General features: G+C 47.1%; 1 protein-coding gene across 5 annotated transcripts in view; it reads left to right on the top strand.

Annotated features, from left to right (window-relative positions):
• Nucleotides 1–21628, top strand: part of DLGAP2 (DLG associated protein 2) — a 704261-nt gene that overhangs the window by 651845 nt on the left and 30788 nt on the right. For all 5 annotated transcript variants that reach the window (XM_084758843.1, XM_084758842.1, XM_084758846.1 and 2 more), the window contains 2 exons: nucleotides 3699–3918; nucleotides 21083–21435. In XM_084758843.1, the coding sequence (XP_084614969.1) occupies nucleotides 3699–3918; nucleotides 21083–21435 (573 nt within the window). The remainder of the gene's footprint in view (nucleotides 1–3698; nucleotides 3919–21082; nucleotides 21436–21628) is intronic.

The raw sequence follows: 21628 nt of genomic DNA on the forward strand, positions 1-21628 counted from the left end.
CAGAAGTTCGCCAATAGAACTCCCCCATTTCCACAGAGAAGAATCAAAGATGACTTTGGAAGGCACCCACAGGCCAGGCGAAGTCAGTGTACATTGTAACAGCTCCCACCCCAGGATAAGGATTGCTGAGGTAGACTTCCATCTCTTAAAGGAAACACCTTCAATTTTGTTAATTCAATTCGTCTGACAAATACAATTTTTAAAAGTAGGTTATAAAGCCAGGCATGGTGGCACATTCCTGTAACTCCAACACTTGGGGATTGGCGCAAAGAATCATAAAGCCAGCCATAAATCTTGAGCTGTCTCCTTTTAAATTTCTTCCTATAGTAATAAAAAAAATCCTCTTTCAATCTCACCCACCCATCATTTGTCCATGAATTTTATTCTTCCCATTTGTGAGACAAGGACCTAGAACCACTAGGCTAGGTTAGGCCCATCTGAGATGAAAAAGTCTCTTTTGTACTCAAAGGCACTCACACTTCGCCCTTCAGTTCTGCCAAAGTCCAATTTGGGGAACAAACGAGTTAAGCTGAGTCACTTACCAGAGCGTGGACAGCTGAAAGAGAACTCTATCCCTAAAGAGTTTGTCCCACCCCCCATGAGTAATGACCCAAGACCACTGCCTCCCTGGAGCTCCCTGCACAATTTGCAGTCAGCTTGCTAGGTTGAAAAGGTTCTTTTCCCCAGAAGTCTTACTGTTTATATAACCATGCTAAATGGTCTTGTAAATCTTATGTAAGTTTCAGGAACTTCCTGCGGCTTGTTAGTTGTTTACTTCTTGAGTCTGAAGAGCTTCCCGGTGCTCTCCAGGAGGAAATATTATATAATAAAGCCACAGAACTTGGAAGGTTTCATTTCAACTGTGTTCCAATACACACAGTCAGACCGTCACCATTACTCAGCCCCAGAATGCTCTCATCATCCCAAACTGAAGCCCTATCTCCTTTCCCCAGCCCATGGCCACCCTGTTCTCCTTTTATATTATCCTATTATCTTAGGTACCAGCTGCTAGTGTAACTTACTCAGCAGGGGTCCTCCTGAGACTAGCTTATTTCACTGAGCACTTCGTCCTCCAGATTTGTCCCTGTTGCAGCCATGTGTTCTGGGCGTTGACTTGCTGTGACTTGAGACTTTCACAATGGCATGCTATAACTTGTCTCCTCTGACATGCCTGTCTCTAGCTGACGTCACACACCTTCCCGGTCAGCCATGTTCTTATCCATCCCATCCTTCTTACAACTGGTTTGATTCTTTGACATTATTCTTTAAGATAATATCTTCCTTTATACTGTCTGCCAGCAAGACCCAAGAATCGAGAAGCTGTGGTAGACCCGCTGCAGTGAAAGAACAAGGGGAAAAAAATCTTAGTTGTCAGCTGTTTGTGTGTGTTGGGGGTGTGGGTGATACAGGGAGACAGGGAGAGAAGGAAGGGATAGGGAAGACTGGATGAAATCTGGTTTGGACATGACACCAGATAGAGAGGAGCCAGAGTTTCCTGGCCTTAGGAGCAAAGAGGTCACATTGGTACGGGGAAAGCATGGGAATCTTACCTGATGGACTTAGAGCTGGTGAAGCAACAGCCCAGAAAGGTCCATGGTTGTCTAGTGAGACCATAGAAGTAGAAGTGATCGCAACAGAGATGGGGAAACTTGTTCAAACGCTAAACCAGGGAGAAAGGAGGAGCTCAGAGGAGAGTGTTTTCATGACCTCAGCCTGTGGCCAAATCAAAGAGTGGACTAGGAAGTCTGCGTAGGTAGGGAAGTGGTGTTGGGAACATGGACGGAACCTGCTCTAAGCTTGACCCTTGTGGCTACAGACAGCTGTGTGCATGACATGATTCTGAGGACTTCGCTGTCATGGGCAGCTAGGAAGATGTGGGGAGGAGGAGAGGGCCAAGATGGAGAATGTCAGACTAATACTCAGGACAGACAAATGGGTCTGCACTGAGGCTAAACACCAGATCTCAGGATGCAGGTCCTCACTAAGCCTATGGTGTGAGATATGGGACAAAAAGAGAGACTGAGTGGTAGGGGAACAGATAGCAAGTATAGGTGCTCTTCCATGTCCCTGAAGTCTGGTTGGCTGCCATCCTAGAGATCCCCAACATGCCATTGATCAATGTCTCGTCTGTACATGTGTGTCTGTATAGATACACACACACACCTGAGAGAGGGAGACCCATAGTGCATGAGAACCCAAAGGGTCGGTGTATTTTAGTTTATTTTCCTGTCACCGTGATAAAAACCCAAAGGGAAACAGCTTGTGCTAGTTCACAGCTTCCAGGCGCAGTCCTCCATCGCTGTAGAGGACTCAAGGCAGCAGGGGCTACGAGCAGCCGGCCACATGGTGTCCGCAGTCAGGAAAGGAGAGCGATGGATGCCAGCCACTGCTCAGCGCCCTTTCTCCATTTATATGGTCCAGGATCCAAACCATGGAGTGGCGCTACCCACGGTGGGTGGGTCTTCCCCCCCCCCCCCCGCAAGTTACACAGTCAAGGCAGTCCCCCCCACCAGCTTGCTCAGAAGCCCATTTTCCAGACGACTTCAGAATCTGTCAGCATCTCAGAAGTTGTTTGCCAAAACTGAGTCAGTGAAGTGGGTGGGGCCTCCCCAGGGTGGGGAGCAGCCTGAGCTCCCAGCCTCTTGTCTCCAGCACAGCCCCATTTAAGCTTCTTATACTTAAAAATCCTCTGTGACCATGTTTCTCCCACCTAATCCTTCAGCATGGCTTCATTTCTCTCCGCCCCCCACCCCCTTTATTGAATTTTCAGTTTAAAATCTCTAGTTTCAGCTCATGAACAGTATATGACATGAGTATAAGAGCACCGTGCTCAGGGAAAACATGTCCTCTTGGCTCATCTGCCCTAAGCCAAGGCCCTGTGGCTGAGCCTGTGACCTCAGCTGGGCTGGCAGGACAAACCCAAATGTTTCCTCAAGGGTATTTGGAAAAGTTAGGTTTCCAATGGATGAGCCTAGATGCGCAACTTAAGACACCAGCTAAAAACTGATTACTTTCATCTGCTATGCTTGTGAGTCTCAAGCTGATAGGGAAAAAGCAAAAACCCCAAAATCAAGCCTGAGCTTCAGGTCACCATACCATGTTCCATGCGTACAGAACCCCTCACAGCCATGTCTTCCCCACCCTGACTCATGATGCTCATGATGCTGTAATGGTGATGAGGGCAGGGATGCCTCTGCCAAATTTGGGATTCGTTTCCATGACGATGAGCAGCAGCTGACTCTCACGTCCTGAAGATGAACTAAAAGAAGCCGATGCACTTGAGCGTGTGCGCTCACTTCCACAGCCTCCTACCCAGAGCCGGCCCAAGCGGTAGGTAGCTGGGGAAGGCAAAGGGGTCGCCGGGGAAGGAGGAAGGATTGGCAGTGAGGACCTCGGCTTTGTACCAGGTGTTTCGGGAGGCTTTCGCCCACCCCGTCCCCTTATCTCATGGCTGTCAGCCTGGCGAGTCCACAGAACTTCCATCGTCATCGGTAGCTAGCTATGCATGCAAGAAATAACCAAAGAAGTCATCCCCCAAGCTTAATGGATTCCCAGTGCGGATTTCAAACGAGCTGCGCCGAAAATACAAAGCTGTGACAGAGTGCTGTGAGTGCGTTCTGTCCCCGTTGCTTGCGTGACGCGTTGTGATCACCCTGATGGATGCTGGCATCACGTCACGTGTGCTATTGCTGTTCTAGATGAGCGAAGCGGAAGTTAACGGGCAGTTCGAGTCAGTGTGTGAATCTGTCTTCAGTGAAGTTGAATCTCAGGCCATGGATGCCCTTGACCTTCCTGGGTGTTTCCGAACAAGGAGTCACAGTTACCTTCGAGCCATCCAGGCTGGCTACTCCCAAGATGATGAATGTATTCCCGTGATGACACCCTCCAACCTGACCTCAACCATCAGGTCAACACCAGGTAACAGACATGTCCTTTTTCACCTATTGCAGAAAGCCTACAGGTGTGCTTAAGCATTTTTCCTAGAAGGGAGCTGGCGTACACCTCACCACAGGTAAAACAGCACGCCCTGGGATTATCAAGCAGCGAGCATGACAGTCACAATAGCTAGCCTTCTGAAGAATGTCCTTCCAAGGTAACCTTGCCTTTTTCTCAGGATGAACTCTATAAAGTGTAACTTTCATTAAGGTTTCTACAGCAGACAAGAATGTAAGTACTGGCACTTGGGCAGCACTTATATCTCTAATGCCAATGTTTAAGGAGCTGGAGTGAAGTTTGGGTGCGTATGCAATACCCCCCCCGCCCCCACGGTGGCTCTGCAATGCCCAGCCTCAGTCACCACCACTCAGTAGCAGATCAATAAATGTGATTCATCACTACAAAGCCAGTCAGTGGCTACTGTAAATTCCCTCATCGACTTAAGCTTGGGCGATTCAATGTCACAGTTTCCCTCAGTTCTTATGAAAAACCATATCCAGTCCTCGAAGATTTACCACCCAGGCCAAACACCACTGCCCACTAGTTTACTGCACAATTATTATTTATATAACACAATGAATATACATGGCCCAGAGAAAACCCATAAAACACAGCAAGCAGGAAGTTTGCCACGCACCAGGTGAAGGCAGGGAGAGAAGCTGTAAAACATCCCAGTGTCAAAAAGCCGAGGTGTCTCGGATAGCCTAAGATTCAGACTGCTGAGGCCATATCAGAGGAATTTAAAATATATTCCCAAGAAGAAACAGAACATACTTTGTCCATATTAGATAATGTCAGGATGCAGAAGACAGGTAGCGGAGGTGGCAAGAGGGGACAAGAGCTCAGAAGGACAGAGGCAGGATGCTCTCAACTGCCCTCATTGTTCAGCGCTAACATGAGCCAGGACCCCAGGACCCACACACACTGCCGAATAACAAACTGAAGGATTTCTGCCTTGGGGTGCCTTCTGCACTGTTGTTTGCACGTTAGGAGGAAACACTTGATGCAGGAGTCTCTAGAGGAGTAAGCTGGTTCAAGTTTCTCTCCTTTGCTAGCCTTGGTGAGATCTTGGGCTTGCTAATTCTATGACTCTGCTGTTGAGGTCTTTAAATGTAGTGATAACAGTCAGTGCGCCATGATGACTGCTCTCCTACCAAAGCAGTGAAAGCCCACTGTCTTCTCGTGTGGTCTGGTGGCCCAAAGAGAGGCTTCTCCAGTGCAACTCAATGAGAGATGCCCAGTGGAACATGGCGGCCCACTCTCGTTGCAGCCTTTGTGGACAGCAGAGGACCCAGCCCAAGTGACGCTTGAAGCAGACAGAGCTGTGCATGTCAGCAGAAAGGCACAGTCACGGGATTCTAGAGACAGACAGTTACAATCTGTGGTAGTCCTCTCAGCTGTCCTGTATCACGTGCTCCTCTAGAGGCCTCAGTGATGTCATAGATGGCTGTCTCTCCTCTACCTACATGTGAAAATAGAGTGAATTAAAAGCTTAGGGGAGGAATGAGGTTCACAATCCCTACATTGAAACATGACCCTTGAAAGTTAGAGGCGAACAGTTTAGTCCTGTCACCCCAGCATTCACGAGGCTAAGACAGAAAGATTGAGAGTTTGAGGCCAACCTGGGCTACATAGTGAGCCCCACGCCAGCATGTAAGACCCTGTCTCAGAAAAAAATAATTAGATCAAAAGGCAACCCCTTTGGAGGGAATTACGCATTTTCACTAGTGTTTGTTGGGTGCCTCCTACAAGCAAATGAACAATTAAGCATTTTCATGGTCTTCAGAAAGGCTTTGAAACAATAATTATGTGGTAGAAAATGGCTTTGCTGTTTTTAGAGCTGTCATTATGAAGAGAATAGAAATAGAACAGATTTTCACGGAGATAATATGAGCATCAGAACTCAGGCTGGAGTTCTGATTTATGTACACAGCAAATGGTCCTTACCAGGCTCACTGCACGCTGCAAAACTCCACACACAAAATAAAATTTTAAATGTTTCTATTCAAAGTTTCCAATGGATCTTGGCCTAGTTACTGAGTCGAAGTCTCTTCCAGGCTATAATTCTAGGTATCATTCTCGCATATGAACGTTCTGAAATATCAGCACCATGCAAGAAAGAGTGGGTCAAATAAGCACAAAGGTGGGCAGCTGGAGGGATGCTGGCACCATTGTGAGAAACAAAACCATCCCCAGCCCCATCACGTGACTCTGAGCACAGCCTATAAAATTCACTCAGCACATGTTAAAGGATGTGCTGCATGGTATGGTTAATGAGATTATGAACAACGTCAAAGATTTTTGCTAATCCAGGAGAAAACAGTATAGAGGAAAATTCCCCAAGTCACAGAGTTCAAATAGCTAAGTATTGCATTACCAATCTTCTAGCTCTTTCTCTGTCGACATCAGGTCACATAGCCCTAATAGTCTTTTTCCTGAGAGCAACTAGGGCTGTGGCCCTGAATTCTCCATCCCCCTCACAGCTCTGCGAAAGCCCAAGACAACCTGAATTATTGTTTATTCTTCTCTGGTGCCTTTAGTACGTGAAAATGTGGGGGTGTCTTTGAGAGCAACAGAGCCTTTCTCTACTCTTAGGTGGGCTTTTTACCTTGGGAGTTAGGGTACCAGATGTGCATGTCCACACAAATTGGAGTCAGTAGCCTGCAGGTTCTTGGCTTTCATATTTGAAGAATGAAATTTGTATAAGGTGAGTTTTAGGACACATTTTACTAGAGGGATCTTAAGAAAGATGACAAAGGGATCCATCAGTGAGACTATTGAAGATCACCAGCTTGGAGTCATTAAGGCTTTGCTGGATGGAGGATGGGAAGGGGGTTGGGCCAGTCAGTCTAGTTCCCAGTTCAGCTGTCCAGTGTCTGTCAGTTTCTGCCACACCCTCCCATATGGATTCCAGGAAAGGTGTTCAGTTAAAGGGAAAGAGATAAGGAAAACATCAGGCCATTCTCCCAAGGCAGAGCCAAAGACAATTTGGCTTAAACACTTCTGGCATCTCTGGCTTATAGCAAGGGCAAGGGTATCAGTGGGGCTAAAGACATTTGTAGCTTTTAGGAAAGAAGAAAGAAAGAAAGAAAGAAAGAAAGAAAGAAAGAAAGAAAGAAAGAAAGAAAGAAAGAAAGAAAGGAAAGAAAGAAAGGAAAGGGAAAGAGTAAGAAAGAAAGAAAGATGATCAATAGATACTGTACTTTCCCAGTCCTTTTACTCCCTAGCCAATTCTATCTCCCATTCCTATCACCTCCCTGCCTTGTGACTGACAGGTGGAACCTACCCCACCCCCAGCCCCAGGAAATCTATAAGATGGAGAAACTCCCCTGTGTCACAGAACTGAAGGATCTGACTCACCTGCCCCTCCTTTCATGGTGCCCTTTGGCCTGTCCATGGCCATGTTGCTGTAATTCCTCTAATATGTGTTGGACTGAAGTGTGTCTCCCTCCAGCACCTCCATGATGCTACCCATGGCTTGGTCTCCTCTTCACACGTGGCAGCTTGTAGAGATGATGTTGCCACCTTCCTAACAAAGCTCACGTGGAAGACAAGCCATATCAGTCTCCTCCTAGGAACCTGCCTCCTTTGATAGGTCATTATGTGACTAACGATGGCGATTGTGAGAGCTGAACCCCCACCTGTGACTAAAGCTGCCTGTGAGGGAGGCAGGACGACTTAAGTAGCTTTATTCTCATGTAATTGATGGCTACCTCCATTCCCATTGGAGATTATTTTGGTAAATTAACTCTCTTCTATTGTCCTGAGACACTTGAGCTTCAGCTCAGTGGGAGGGTGTTTATCTGGACTACAGGAAGCACTGGGATCTGTCCCCACAACTGAATAGGGATTTTAAAGATATTTTCCTTTCGTTGCTCCAAAAGTCTACTTTCAAAAACATCTCGAAAGTGATTGTTTTGAAGTATAAGGTGCATTTAAACATATTCTTTACAGAATCTTGGAAAATGAAAGCTGGCCATATTAGATTCTCTCACCTTATAAACATGTAAATGGGGAAATCCAGTGCTCGTGCAATAAATCAAGTGTCAAGTGTACACTTGAGCGAATTACTATAGACTTTTAAGGATACAGTAGACTGTCTAACTTAGCCCCTGACAGGTGGGCGCTGCCAGCCGCTGTGCCTGTCACCTGCACTGTGGGGACCAGGGAGTCCAGCCCCATCAGGCTTCACCCCTCTAGTCTCGGGCCATCAGCAGGCAAGGGACCCAGCACTGGGCAGGACGGTTCCCACCCGTTGTGCCTTTCATTATGAAAAGCAGTGGTGTTGACTACGGGCTCCCTCCTTAAATGAAGTGGTTTTGAAAACATCTAGCCTCCATTTCACACTTGGTTTCTCTCTCGTCTATGAAATGATTTATCAGGTAAATTTGCTTGTCTAAATACTCATTTCACTCGATTTTTCGTGGAAAGGAATACCATTGATACTGTGGAGGGAAGCGGTATAAAATTAGATGATAATGGTTTTTCTCCGGGTCAGAAATTGTCTCCACACATGTCACAACTAATTCCAGAAGTCATCAGAACTAAGGGAAAGCCGCACAGGGGTGACGGAAGAAGCAGCATAGACCTACTTTATCTTATTATTCATATTTCTACAGTGACTTCTCTCTCCAGGGTGCATAATAACTCCGTTTCCAAGACAAATCTTTGTTCACACACAGGAGGAAAGCTCTCCTGTGTGTGTGTGTATGTGTGTGTGTGTGTTTGAATATTAGACAGAAAGAAACTATTCTCAATACTAGGAATTTTTTCAGTACTTCTTTGCAAAATCCACTGTCATGTAAGCATTACATCTTTACAGATAGATGTGCCAAGTGTCTGGCCTGGGAGTTGCTTGGAGCTTTGTGACCTAGTCCCCAGCTTCTTCAAATCTAAACACTTCCCAATAAAGTAGAGTCATAAATATTTTAGTTTAAAAAAAATGAACACACAGCGTTGACAAAAGGTAACACACAGCCGCTTTCAATTTCAAGATACAAAAGTCCAAAATAAAATAAAGAAAAGCCATCTTACATGTCAGAGAAGGCATTATGCTGGGTGTGGTTCACAAGTGCCTGTTAGTTGTGTGCGTGTGTTCAGGGCATGGACAGCCTGCTTTGAATGGAGAATAAATCATCTCAGGTCTGAGCTTCATCCTCAAACCTGGGAACAGCTGTGCGTGACGAACCAGCTACATCCACCTGCTGCATGTCAGGGATATGCGTGTGGGAAGTGCTGGAGGCCAAAGAAGCTCGAAACAGCATGGCAGTACCCGGAATCCGCCAGACGCCATGAGGCTGGCTATGAGTAGCTTGAGCCAGTAGAGGGAGGTATACAAGCCTAGAGTCAAGAAGGCCCATGATGCCAGGGACCCAGAAACACTGAGCCAAAGGGAAGGAGAGACCAAGTATGGCAGAGGGTTAGGGAGCTGTGCAGCAGGTATTGGGCGGGTGCTGTGCATCAGTACCCACACAGCTCAGAGACTACTGAGTGATCCCCAGCAGAAGAGAGTGTTACACCTCCTCCCTCTGCTGTTCCTCCCTCTGCACCCTCTTCTTTTGCACTCCTCCTCTGTGACCCCTCTTTCTTCACCTCCGCCCTCTGTGCCTCCTCCCTCTGCTCCTCCTCCTTCTGCTCCTCCTCCCTCTGCTCCTCCTCCCTTTGTGCCTCCTCCCTCTGCACCTCCTCCCTCTGCTTCTCCTCCCACTGCTGCTCCTCCCTCTGCTCCTCCTCCCTCTGCTCCTCCTCCCTCTGTGCCTCCTCCCTCTTCTCCTCCTCCCTCTGCTCCTCCTCCCTCTGCTCCTCCTCCCTCTGTGCCTCCTCCCTCTGCACCTCCTCCCTCTGCTCCTCCTCCCTCTGCTCCTCCTCCTTCTGCTCCTCCTCCCTCTGCTCCTCCTCCCTCTGTGCCTCCTCCCTCTGCTCCTCCTCCCTCTGTGCCTCCTCCCTCTGCACCTCCTCCCTCTGCTCCTCCTCCCTCTGCACCTCCTCCCTCTACATTTTCTCCCTCTGCACCTCCTCCCTCTACACCTGCTCCCTCTGCTCCTCCTCCCTCTACACCTGCTCCCTCTACACCTGCTCCCTCTGCTCCTCCTCCCTCTGCACCTCCTCCCTCTGCTCCTCCTCCCTCTGCTCCTTCTCCCTCTGTTGCTCCTCCTCCCTCTACTGCTCCTCCCTCTACATTTTCTCCCTCTGCACCTCCTCCTTCTGCTGCTCCTCCCTCTGCTCCTCCTCCTTCTGCTCCTCCTCCCTCTGCACCTCCTCCCTCTGCTCCTCCTCCCTCTGCTGCTCCTCCCTCTGCACAGCCTCTCTCTGTTCCTCCTCCCTCTGCTCCTCCACCTTCTGCACTCCTCCCTCTGTGGTCCCTCCGTCTACACCTGTCCCCTCAGTGCCTCTTCCTTCTCAGTGACGTTGCATGTTCACCAAAGGCCAGGTGATCTTCACCAGGACAGGCATCCTCTTAGAATTATCTTTCCCAGAAAAAGTTGGTACAGAAGAGCCCATGAGCCCACTTGACATGGGAAAGGTTGAAAGGAAAACATGTACAACTCCATACAGACTTATAAAAATGAAAGGGTCAAAGTCAAGGAACTTTCCAGAACAGCAGACCCACACCAACTGTTGGTTTTGAGTTGACTTTTGACACAGATTTAATAGTAGTCTCCTAGGTGCAAAATCATTGCCTAGGACCCTTCAAAATGTCCCATTCATGCTCTGGGGTGGTGCTAATTATTTGGCAGCCTAAACTTAATTTGACCTAACTTCTTTTTAAAAAAACAAAAAAACAAAAGATGTTTGTTTAAAAGTTAAACATATGCTTCAAAAATACTGTTAAGCTAGATGTGGTGACACATGCCTATAATCCCATCTCATGGGAAACCAAAGCAAAAAGATTGTTGATTCCATTGAAACTGTGTCTCAATAAAAAAAAAATTAACACAACAAAACTCCACAATAACTCCCTCTTGCGTTTGACAGCCGTCAGACCCAACGCCTTGAGTAGCAGCAGTTATTGATGGCTGCCGGGCTATTGAGCTAAGACAGATTCTCTCAAGCCAACTTACTGTTTCCAAGATTGATGCAGGAGCTGAATGAGACTGATTGCTCTGAAATTAGTCTTTCAATGCCTTTAAAATACCAGATGCACAGAATGCTGAGCAAGGCATAGCGGCTTGGTGAACAGTTTTAGGGAGTCGAGTTGTAAAATGTGGGCCACCGTTGATACTTCCAGATAACAAAGAAAGGGTAGTAAAGCAAAGCAAGAAAACGGTTTATGTTGAGGGAGGTGTGTGCAGGCGCAGAGATGCAGCCCTTGTTAAAGTGACTGGTGCCGTCAGATTTATCTCACCCTGACCTAGTCACGTCAGAGCAGCACATTGTGTCTTTTCAACACAAGTACTAAGGACGCTTTGAAAAAACCCAGGGGATCATCATGCCTCTGTTTATGTTTATCCATCTATTTATGCACTGATTTTTATGCCAAGTTGTAAAAAAAAAAAGCAATAAGGAAAAACAAACTGATCAATCATATTAGTGTTGTCACAGCCATGACAAAGAGCATCTAACTGGTCATGAGTGATGCAGGCAACCACAAGGGTGCTGAGATCAAAGAGCAAAGCCCCAACCCATGAAAAGGAGTGAGCTTGCTTGCTCTGTGTGTGTGTGTGTGTGTGTGTGTGTGTGTGTGTGCTTTCCTTGCTTTCTCTAGCCAAAGCTGACATTTCCTTTTTTCATTGTGTTGATTTATAGCAGGTCATCACTTCACTGCCGTTCTAATCAATCATACAGTCGATTGAATCCAATTTACAAATATTTACTTAGTACCTAATGTCTATAAGATATTGTAAGGATGTTCTATGGAATAAAAGGGAACCAGATGAGATTTGAGATAGATTTGGAAGCTGAAGACATGTACAAATATATTAGTAGTCATTACCTTCAGAAACATCTATATGAATGTTTGCTAGCTGTCATTTAATCCTTTCTTCTAATTAATGACAACTGTTACGACTTGTTCTAGGACTCACAAAGTGGTCACAGTTCCTTTCGCTTATGTGTGTTTTTAGGACGAGCTGAGATCTTGGATTTTGACTGTAAGAAGACAAGTGTCTCCCCTCAGCCCCTTTTTGTAATGTGCTGACAAGTTGTATGTCCACTTGACACAAGCTAGAGTCATTTGGGAAAAGGGACCCTCAATTGAGAAAATGCTCCATCACTTCTTGGCCTTTTGGCTAAGATCGAGGGGAGAAAATGCCCCACGGTGTTGACCTGTGAACAAGGTTGTGGTGCATTTTCCTGATTGACGATTGATGTGCAAGGGCCCAGCTCACTGTGAGTAGTGCTTCCGTAGCTGGTGGTCCTGATGTGTATAAGAAAGCAGGCTTAGCAAGCTTTGGAAAGCAGTAAGCATCACTCCTCCATGGTATCTACATCATTTCTTGCCTGGAGTTCCTGTCCTGACTTTCCTAAATGATCAACTACAACCTGTAAGATGAAATAAACCCTTTTCTCCCCAAGTTGTTTTTGATCATGGTGTTTCATCACAGCCATAGAAATTGTAGGACAGTAGACCAGGGCTACATTTATGAGTGGCATCAAAGCCTTCCCATCTGTGCTGTTGAGACTTAGCAGGCATGGAGTCATCACCATGCAACACTGTATGCTTTGAGAATGATAGCCAGGGCAGACCAGCAAGGCTGGGAAACCTGTTACTGGTGCCTTGGATTGTGCAGACCTGAGAAAATACCCCTCACAAACTTTTGGGATCAGACACTCTTGGAACACTGAGGACATGCCAGTGAGGAAGCCAGAGTTGCTGAAGAGAAAAAAAATATGGCTGAAAGTCATAGGTCCTATGGACCCATCTCACCAGATGCTTCTCACATCCACATGTAGCCACATTCTCATGGTGTCCTGAACCCACAGATGAGGACTTAATAGAATCTCTGGGTTTCCTAGGGTCATTCAGGACACCCCATTCCAGATATGCCTGGTGAACACAGCATAGGAATCCCATCACACTGGGTCTCCAGTTGTAGATGCATCAGGAGCAGACTGGTGGTCTCCAGGACAAACGTCTCTGTGCAAACCACTGCCTGACCATTAGATACCCGGTGTTCATCTCTATACCCACTGATACATGCACAGAATTCCTAAAACGTAGCCTCTGCTATGTCAAATCACATGGGAGGATGCTTGCTTTGCAAGACAAACCCCAGCTATAGAAAGGGCTCTGTTTCTATTCTCTGTCTGGATTGGTGCTCATGAGAAGTAAATTTGTTATGTAAGAAAGAAAAAAGATGAGACACTGTCCAGTGTATGACTTCCTCAAAGCAAGCTAGTTCCACTTCTGGACAGATGTGTATTCATCCCTAAACTTCACGTGGAACACAACTCTTCACATAGCCGTGGCACAAAGCCAACCTGGATACACAGCTCGTGTTGAAAAGCCATCTGCTCAGTAATTAATTCCCTTCCTGCCTTGAGAACCAAGTGGTTCCCCTCATCACATCTTCACTGGCAAGTAGATTTGGAACTGGGAAAACCATGCGTCTTTCTTTAATAATCCTATTAATCTGGGACTGACTGGACAGTAAGTCAGACCTTCACTTAGCAGGGAAGCCAGCAAGGTCCCACATGCCCTGTGCCTGCCAAGGGTTTGGTGCAGTAGCATCTGGACTCTCCAGTGTGTCCTTCATCCTATGATGGACAGTCCACTAACACATTTTATTAGCCACCTCTCTCCTCTACTAGAATAAGAGCATTGTGAGGCAGGGATGTTTCTTACAGCTGGGTTCGCAGAGCCTGGAATGGCATGTGACATATTAGAGGCATGCTAAATGTTTGTAGATTTATTTAAGGAAATGGTAAATAAATGAATGTGTGGTTGAATAAGATTCCTCTCTCTCTCTCTCTCTCTCTCTCTCTCTCTCTCTCTCTCTCTCTCTCTCTGTGTGTGTGTGTGTGTGTGTGTGTGTGTGTGTGTGTGTGTGTGTGTGTGTGTGTATGCATGCTTGCATAGCCTTCAGGTACTGTGGGGTTTGTGAATGAGTTTTCCGAATGGAGAGGATGGAAGAGGAGGGAGGAAAGAAAGGGGAGGAGAAGAACAGGAGAAACAGCGTCATGTCTTATCCTGTCTGCAGCATCCAGCATCCAGTAGGCTGTCCTTGTATGCTGAGACTTGTGCACAGTAGGCTACTTCTGTGGGGGGGCTTCTATAAAAATGCTTTGTAGCTCATTATGAAATTTGCATCTTTGTTTCTATATCCCCTGGAGTTATAGGCAGATTCTCTTAAATAAAGAATAGCATTTGCGACATAACGAGAGCCAGCTGGCAAACAGCACTGAGCACCCCTCTGATTACACAGCAAACTGCCACTTCGGCCCGTACGTCATGCCTCCAGACACCATAGCCACTCAGAGCCTTGATGAGTCACTGTCTTGAGGACTCCCTCTTCTGTCCAGGCACCCTTTCTAGAAAGGCGCTGGACTTTCTAGAGACCAAACAGTGCTGTGAACCTGTCCATCCAGTGAGAAGCTCCATGCGGTTGTTTCAGGATGCCATAGTGAGCAGAGAATTTGATGCATATGAACTTCTACAGCTGGAATATACAGAAAATATCTGTTATAAGGACACTCTGGCTCTGCCCCGAGTTCATCTTAGCACTTGATGTGGGATGCAGCAGGAGAGCCATGACCCTTCACCCTTCACAGTGAGGTGGCTGCGGCCACGGTGCCTGTGGTGTCTAAAGTCAGCCACCCTCCTGAAGTCAGACGCCCACACTCTCATATTCTCTCACCAGCTGTGTGCCTCCGTGCCACTGGATGGCCATGCTTGGCCAGCTCAGAGTGATGGCGCTTATTGATTCACCTAGGCCTTGAAGGTTCTCAGAGGACTGCACTCCAAGGACACTGGTTTGTTGTCACAGCTGACATCGGCTGTCTGCCCGGACAGTCTCAAATGAGACAGAAGGCAAATCAACAACACTTGCCTGTTTTGTAGGGAAATCAATATCTCTATCTTCATTTCGTCCTTTTCACCTTGAAATTATGACAATGCAGTCTACGGTGTGTGCTTGGGGCCTCCAAGCACACTTTATTTAGTATATGTTAATTTTACTCTGAAACATCAATAAGTCAGGTGTGCGCCATCTGCCCCTGCATAAAGCATTTGCTTTATTGTTCCTGAATTTTTTATGGAAAGCCACTCTTCCTTAATTAAGAGACATGGCTATCTAGGTATATTTATGTCAGTAGGCCAATCTCACCGGTAAATTTAAGTCAGCAAAGTACCACAGAGAATTAGCCTTCCTTCAAACCCCAATGAAACTAATACAAGTCCAGAATCAAAGCAGTATATATGCCCTTCATATTCGAGCTGGAGTGAAACTCATGTTTGTGAATGTGTGTGCACACAGATATACACTATGAGGCAAACAACAGGACTATCTACTGCACAGTTCAAAACTTGTCCCCAACACATTAATCCATGCCCCCAACCAGTTGCCACCTAGTGTGTCACAGTTACTAATCTATGGGTTTCAACTAGATATTTTTTTTCAAGTGTTCCCATATAAGTTTAAGATCTTTATGAGCACTGGGGATCAACCCCAGGACCCTCCACATGACTTACCACCACACAGAGTCCCTGGTTCTTTGAGACAGTCTCACTGTGTCACCCAATCTAGTCTGTAATTCTTGCTCTTTGCCCCTCTGCTGCCTGCATGCTGAGACTACAGCATGGGCCAACATGCCTCAACCAAAATTCCCTTTCTTAAGAAACTGGGCAAAAGTTGTATCATACTGAACTGTAGATTTGGGAGGGCAATTGTAGGCTAGTGGTTTGTTCATTTTAAATTGTATTACTTGGCTCTTCGCATCTCATACAAGCTCTTAATGTGTGGCATGATTTGCAGATAGTTAAAATGAAAACAGGAAGTGTCTCAACAGCAAAGCAGCTGTCATCGCTTCATTTCCCTGTCTGGGAGATGCTAAGCACTGGTTACACTAGAATCTTTTGCTAATTAGCACATTCTAAACAGGCATCTTAGCTGCTAACCCTCAGTGTGGCCCCAAAACTTGTGTGGCCACATAATTGTTTTGAAACTTTCGGGAGACTATTGTGTGAATGCCTATGGGAAGTGATTCCGGTGTCTTGGTTGATTTCTACTTATGTTTTGAGACTAACATTAATTAAAGTGTCAGAGTGTCTATAATCTTTTATGTCAAATCTATTTTCCCTTCAAAGTTTGGTTTCTCTGGTTCCCCTTCTCATCTAGGCGGTCTCGGGCTTGATTACTGTAATTCCTTTTATGCTTCTATACTTAAAGATCTAATTAAGAGGGTGCTGTGACTCAAAGGGTGGTGTGCACATCCAGAAAGAACGGTGATGCCTGCCATTCAGAATACACTGCGCATTGATTATATATTTGTGCTTCACAGCACAGAGCATCAGGTTTTAAATCTCCTTATTAGCTCACAAATGACTGATAGTTTGAATTCAGAAATGGCTCCTGGAGTCTGGGTACAGATTGACAGTTACATGTGCCTGGAAAGCTAAGACATGTCACCGTCATAAGGAAAGGAGAATGGGACAACTTGTCCCATTTCATTCAAGTTGCCTCCTTCCCAATAAAAGGGGTTGAATTCAACTCTCCTTGGCTAACCCGATATGAAGCTATGCTGTGGGTCAGCATGTGTCCCACGTAGAGTCACACTGTATGCATAGGTGTTCCATATGGAGTCATATTATGATGCTGGTGTTTCAAATGGAGCCACACTGCCTGTGGGTGAGCATCTCAAGTAGAGCCATGTTGGTGCGGGGATATCCCCAGTGCAGGTATGCTGTGTGTGGAGAGGGTACTCTTCCAGAGCCACGTTGTGGTGTGGTGTGTGTGTGTGTGTGTGTGTGTGTGTGTGTGTGTGTGTACAGGTATCTCATGAGGAGCATAGAAATTCAATTTCTCGCAATTGAATTTCATAAATATGCATGTAGTAACTTGGTAGCAATCCCTGAAGAAGTACCAAATTTGGACCAAGCTCCAGGTTGCCATGGTATTTACTCTCCATACTCACTGAGGACAGGGATCACGAAAGACATTAGATGACCACAACACAATGGCTACTCTCCTGAGTGCTTAGCAGTAACATAGACAGCCAGAGATGGACGAGGATAGTTTCCCCAAGGCCACAAGATCACATCATCTTATGTCTGTAGAAAGGATGATACAGTTATTTCTCATAGCACCATGAGGGCAGTGCATGAAGCCTGCCTTGCTGAAGATGCTGTGTGTGTATGGCATGCCTGAGGGGTAGCTCAGCTTTGGTCTGACAGTCATGACTTGTTTTCCATCCTGATTCTGCCACTGTGACCACATGGAGGTGCGTTTCAGATATTCAACAATATGTGTTGTTTTTCAAAGGGCTGAACAGTTACAATAACTAATTCAAGACATCAAAAATAATAAGTGTATTAAATTGTATCGAAGCAAAAGTCCACCAAGAGCACAGTCCGCAGTCAGGCTCCATGTTTTCCACTTGGCTCTGCTGGCTTTCTCCCAGTCAGCCAAGTCAGACATGCAGCCAGAAAGGATGACATCTCCCTTCTGCACACAAACCACATCAAAGTGCTGCCAGGAGGATGGCTCCCTAGTCCCCATCCGATGGACACTCAAAGTCAGCAGTTCTCAACCTGTGGGTCACAACCCCTCTGGCAAATCTGTACCTCTAGAAGTGTTTATAACTCATAATAAGAGCAAAATTACAGTTATGAAGCAGCAACAGAATCATTTTATGGTTGGGGGCAGGGGTCACCACAACACGAACATGACCGTGTGTTAAAGGGCTACAGCACTGGGTAGGTTGGAAACCACCGTTATAAACGGTCTTCCTAGGTGGACCTACCATGTCTCCTGTTGTGAGTGTGCACATAAGTGCCTGTGTCCTTGATAAATACACTACGAAGCTAGTAAGAGTTTAATAAAATGGAGACTGTACATGGACTGTGGCCTCCAAGCATGGACATATGTGCTCTAGTCCAGCAGCCTTCTCAAACTCGGCATGACCCACGCTGACCAACGTGGCCAAAGCTGGCAGCCAGGAGGCGGTGTGATCTGCCTGTCCACATGTGTCCCTACATGTGGCCTCAGAGCATTAGAGGCATATAGAAAGACAAAGTGACTGATTCCTCTGAGGTCCTCAACCTCATCACTGTTGACATTCAGGAATGAAGAAGTTCCCATGGTAGAGTGGATCTAAACACCCAGAATGTTCAACAGCACCAGACTCCATATGGCAAGGAGCAGAGTGGGGGGGGGGGGGTGTGGGAGGAGGGGCAGGAGGAGGGGCAGGGGGAGGGGCAGGGGGAGTTCAGAGCTGTCCGCCTCTCCTCTCAAAAACATCATCAGACACTGCCAGGGTCCCCTGAGGGAAGGAAGGAGAGGGTCACCACAGTTGTGCAAATCTGTTCTTCCAACATGGAAGTGTGGGTGAGCCCCTGAGGAGCCTCCATGAGGACAGGGCCCTGCTTGACTGAGTGATTCAGCACCTTCTGTGACCCACTCTAAGTGAGCTGGCAACGGGGCAGTGGCCGTGCATCTCGGGTAGATCTGTTGTGCCCAAATCCCACTCAGATTCACAAGTAAGAGCTAGAGGTCGCTAACAAGTGTGTTCTCTGCCCTTGTGTATCCATGGAAGGCGGGGCCTTGCTCAGTTCCTAAGTGCCCTGCTGATTGGCACAGTCCCTCTCAGACAGGGCACAACACGTATGATGTTGCCTTCTTTGCACCCAGTTTAAATCTCTAATCAGAGCCCAGAGGCCAGGCAAGGCACACTAGTGCCAGCCACACCATGGAGACTTTTTTTTTTTCTGGTAGCTTTGAGTCTCAAATACAGGTTTAAACCATCAACATCTGGTTTTTTGGTTGTTTTTGGTTTTTTTTTTCTAAGCAATCAACAACAGCATCAAATCTCTGTGGCCCACAGGAAGAGGTCATTATAGAAATCAGCGGACATCTAGGGCTTCTGAGCAGGGCTCTGAAAACCCAGCAGATGGCCCCCTCTACTTTCTCCCCCAAGCCCCTGACAAATGCTAGAGCCCTACTCCCACAGGCTGCCAATGACCAGGCCCAGTGGATGCGTGAGGAAGCGCCCGGCTCACCAAAGGCTCTTCGAGTGGGTGGCCTTCCTTCTCACACAGACCTCTGAAGACAGACCCTATTGCACAGCAGCTCTTACCGTTGCCCTTCCAACACCTTCCCTGCTTTCCTGAACCACCCATATTACCCTGTGTGGACTCAGAGCAGTACCCACCAGCAGGGTGTTTCCAGCCACCACCACCCTGGTCAGTGTCCTGGCTAGACCTTGCCTTGTGCAGGAATCTCACATGGGAACTTTCAATGTTTCTTCCTTGACTCCCCAAACATGCTCTGAGTGAGCTTTAAGACGTTTAGATTATTGCCTTTTACTTTCATTATCTGAGATGCACACAACAATTCTCAAAATATTTACAGACAAACTCACCCTTCAAGGTGTGTGGCTTGTCTCTGTCTGCGTCCCACACTGAGCCCAGCATTCCTGTTTTAGAATTAAGCTCCAGGGTTCCCATGTTCATCTACCTGTGACATTGGCTGCACCGTGGGGTTGCTGGGTCTTTGGCAAATATGGGCTGAAGTTATGTTCCATCTGTGGGACATAGAGGAAACCAAGATTGGTGTCTCCCAGACAAAAAAGTGCCTGGACTCCCATAAATGGACAGCACTAAAGAAGAGGATGGATGGGGCTGCTGGTCTTTGGTAGAATGACTCAGGAAAGGCCTGGGGAGACAGCACTGGTCAGAGACAGGAAAAAGGAAAGGAAAATCTAAGGAGAGCTTAGGTAGGGCAGGGAGGTGGGGCAGGGAGGTGAGGCAGGGGGCTCTCAGAAAGGGAGGGGTAGGGCCTGGGGCAGAGCAGTGATTCAAGAGCCTGAACATCCCACCCAGCACAGGGATGTGGTCATGTGGACCTCAGATTCTGGGACCAGATAAACGAGCAACAAAGGAGATACCACACATACGTCTGCACCAGTCACACTTTAGAACCAGTTTACTCTGAGGCAAGTGAGAGCTTGGATTCCAATAGACACCGAGAAAATCCCCAAAAGAGATGCTGTCCCACAGGGTGAATCGCATTCAGAAAGTGGTACTACAGACAATAACATGGGCTTTCCAAGGTTGGGAGCCTAGGGCCAAGGGAGCATGGGGCAAGAAGTGTGAGTCTCAGAGTATTTATAAAGGGTAGCAGTGGGAGATGTCAGCGTGCGAGCATCATAGAAGGCAGAGATGCAGAAGGACAGTGGGTGGAACAAGAGTCTCACTGTGCGTATCTCTGAACCTGAGAACGATGCCTAGAATGCTGTCAGCATTTAACAACTTTCCTTAAGAGATAGGTCCATATTAGCAAAAGACCTGTGGAGAAAAGAAAAAGAAAAGGGATCTCAAGGTGTCTTCTCTGGGGCAGACAAAACTCAGGCTGGTCTCTCTACCACCTTCTTCCTCACTCCTTCCCACTGTTCTCCTTTTAAAATCTCCGTGCGTTGGCGTGGTGAGCTCACACCATTTCATTTGTCAGTGTTGAACTGCTCATTACAAAGACTTTTAGAAAAATCCAATCAGAAGAGAGAAAACTGCAAATATTGTCACTCGATAATAAATTTGGCTGACATCTTCAACCTGCCTCTACGATTTCACACCAGTGATTCCCCATGTGTGCGTTTCAGTTTTGTCTCTGACTTGGGACCTGGCCTGTGTCCCTCACCTGGTGTGATAAAAGGGGGTATTAGCGCAACACCATGACCTCCATGAAGTTAGTGGTATAGAAGCGTTCTATCCTACACACACACACACGCACACGCGCACACACACGCACACACATCATGCTTCTAAGTAACCGTGCTGGATTCTTAGGTGCTTTTATGATCTTCTATTGTTACATGCATATCCACACCGATATCTTTATCCACACACATATCTTTAAGCACAACTGGATCTTGCCCATTTCCTGACTTCCTAAGTCCAGAAACAGACTAGCTGAGCTGTTGAGCTGTTAGCACGTCGGAGCTGTGGACCAGCTAGATGGGGGTGTTCACCTGCCTGGGCTTTCTTCTCTTACAGCTATCTCCTACACAAATTACAAGAAGACACCTCCCCCGGTGCCTCCACGGACCACCTCCAAGCCTCTGATCTCTGTGACAGCCCAGAGCAGCACAGAGTCTACACAGGATGCCTACCAGGACAGCCGTGCCCAGAGGATGTCCCCATGGCCCCAAGATAGCCGCAGCGGCCTCTACAACTCCATGGACAGTCTAGACAGCAACAAGGCCATGAATTTGGCTCTGGAAACAGCTGCGGCTCAGCGCCACGCAGCCGACACTCAGAGCGGTGCCACAAGGAGCAGCGACAAGGCTATCCTGGTCTCCAAGGCTGAAGAGCTCCTCAAAAGCCGCTGCTCCTCCATCGGGGTCCAGGTAGTCTCCCTTGACCACCCTCTCTGGTGCCTGTGCAGGCTGAGTCAAAAGTCAAGTCACAGCCCCAAGTCTTTGGCCCCTTAACAGAAGCAGGACAGTAAACTCTGAGAGGCCACATATGCCTACCACAGCATGAGAGACCCCAGGACAGAGCCCAGGGAGATGAGAGTTTGTGTAGTACCCCACCACCTAG

Source organism: Acomys minous, assembly GCF_964271855.1.
Source record: "Acomys minous genome assembly, chromosome: 15".
NCBI classification, from domain to species: Eukaryota; Metazoa; Chordata; class Mammalia; order Rodentia; family Muridae; genus Acomys; species Acomys minous.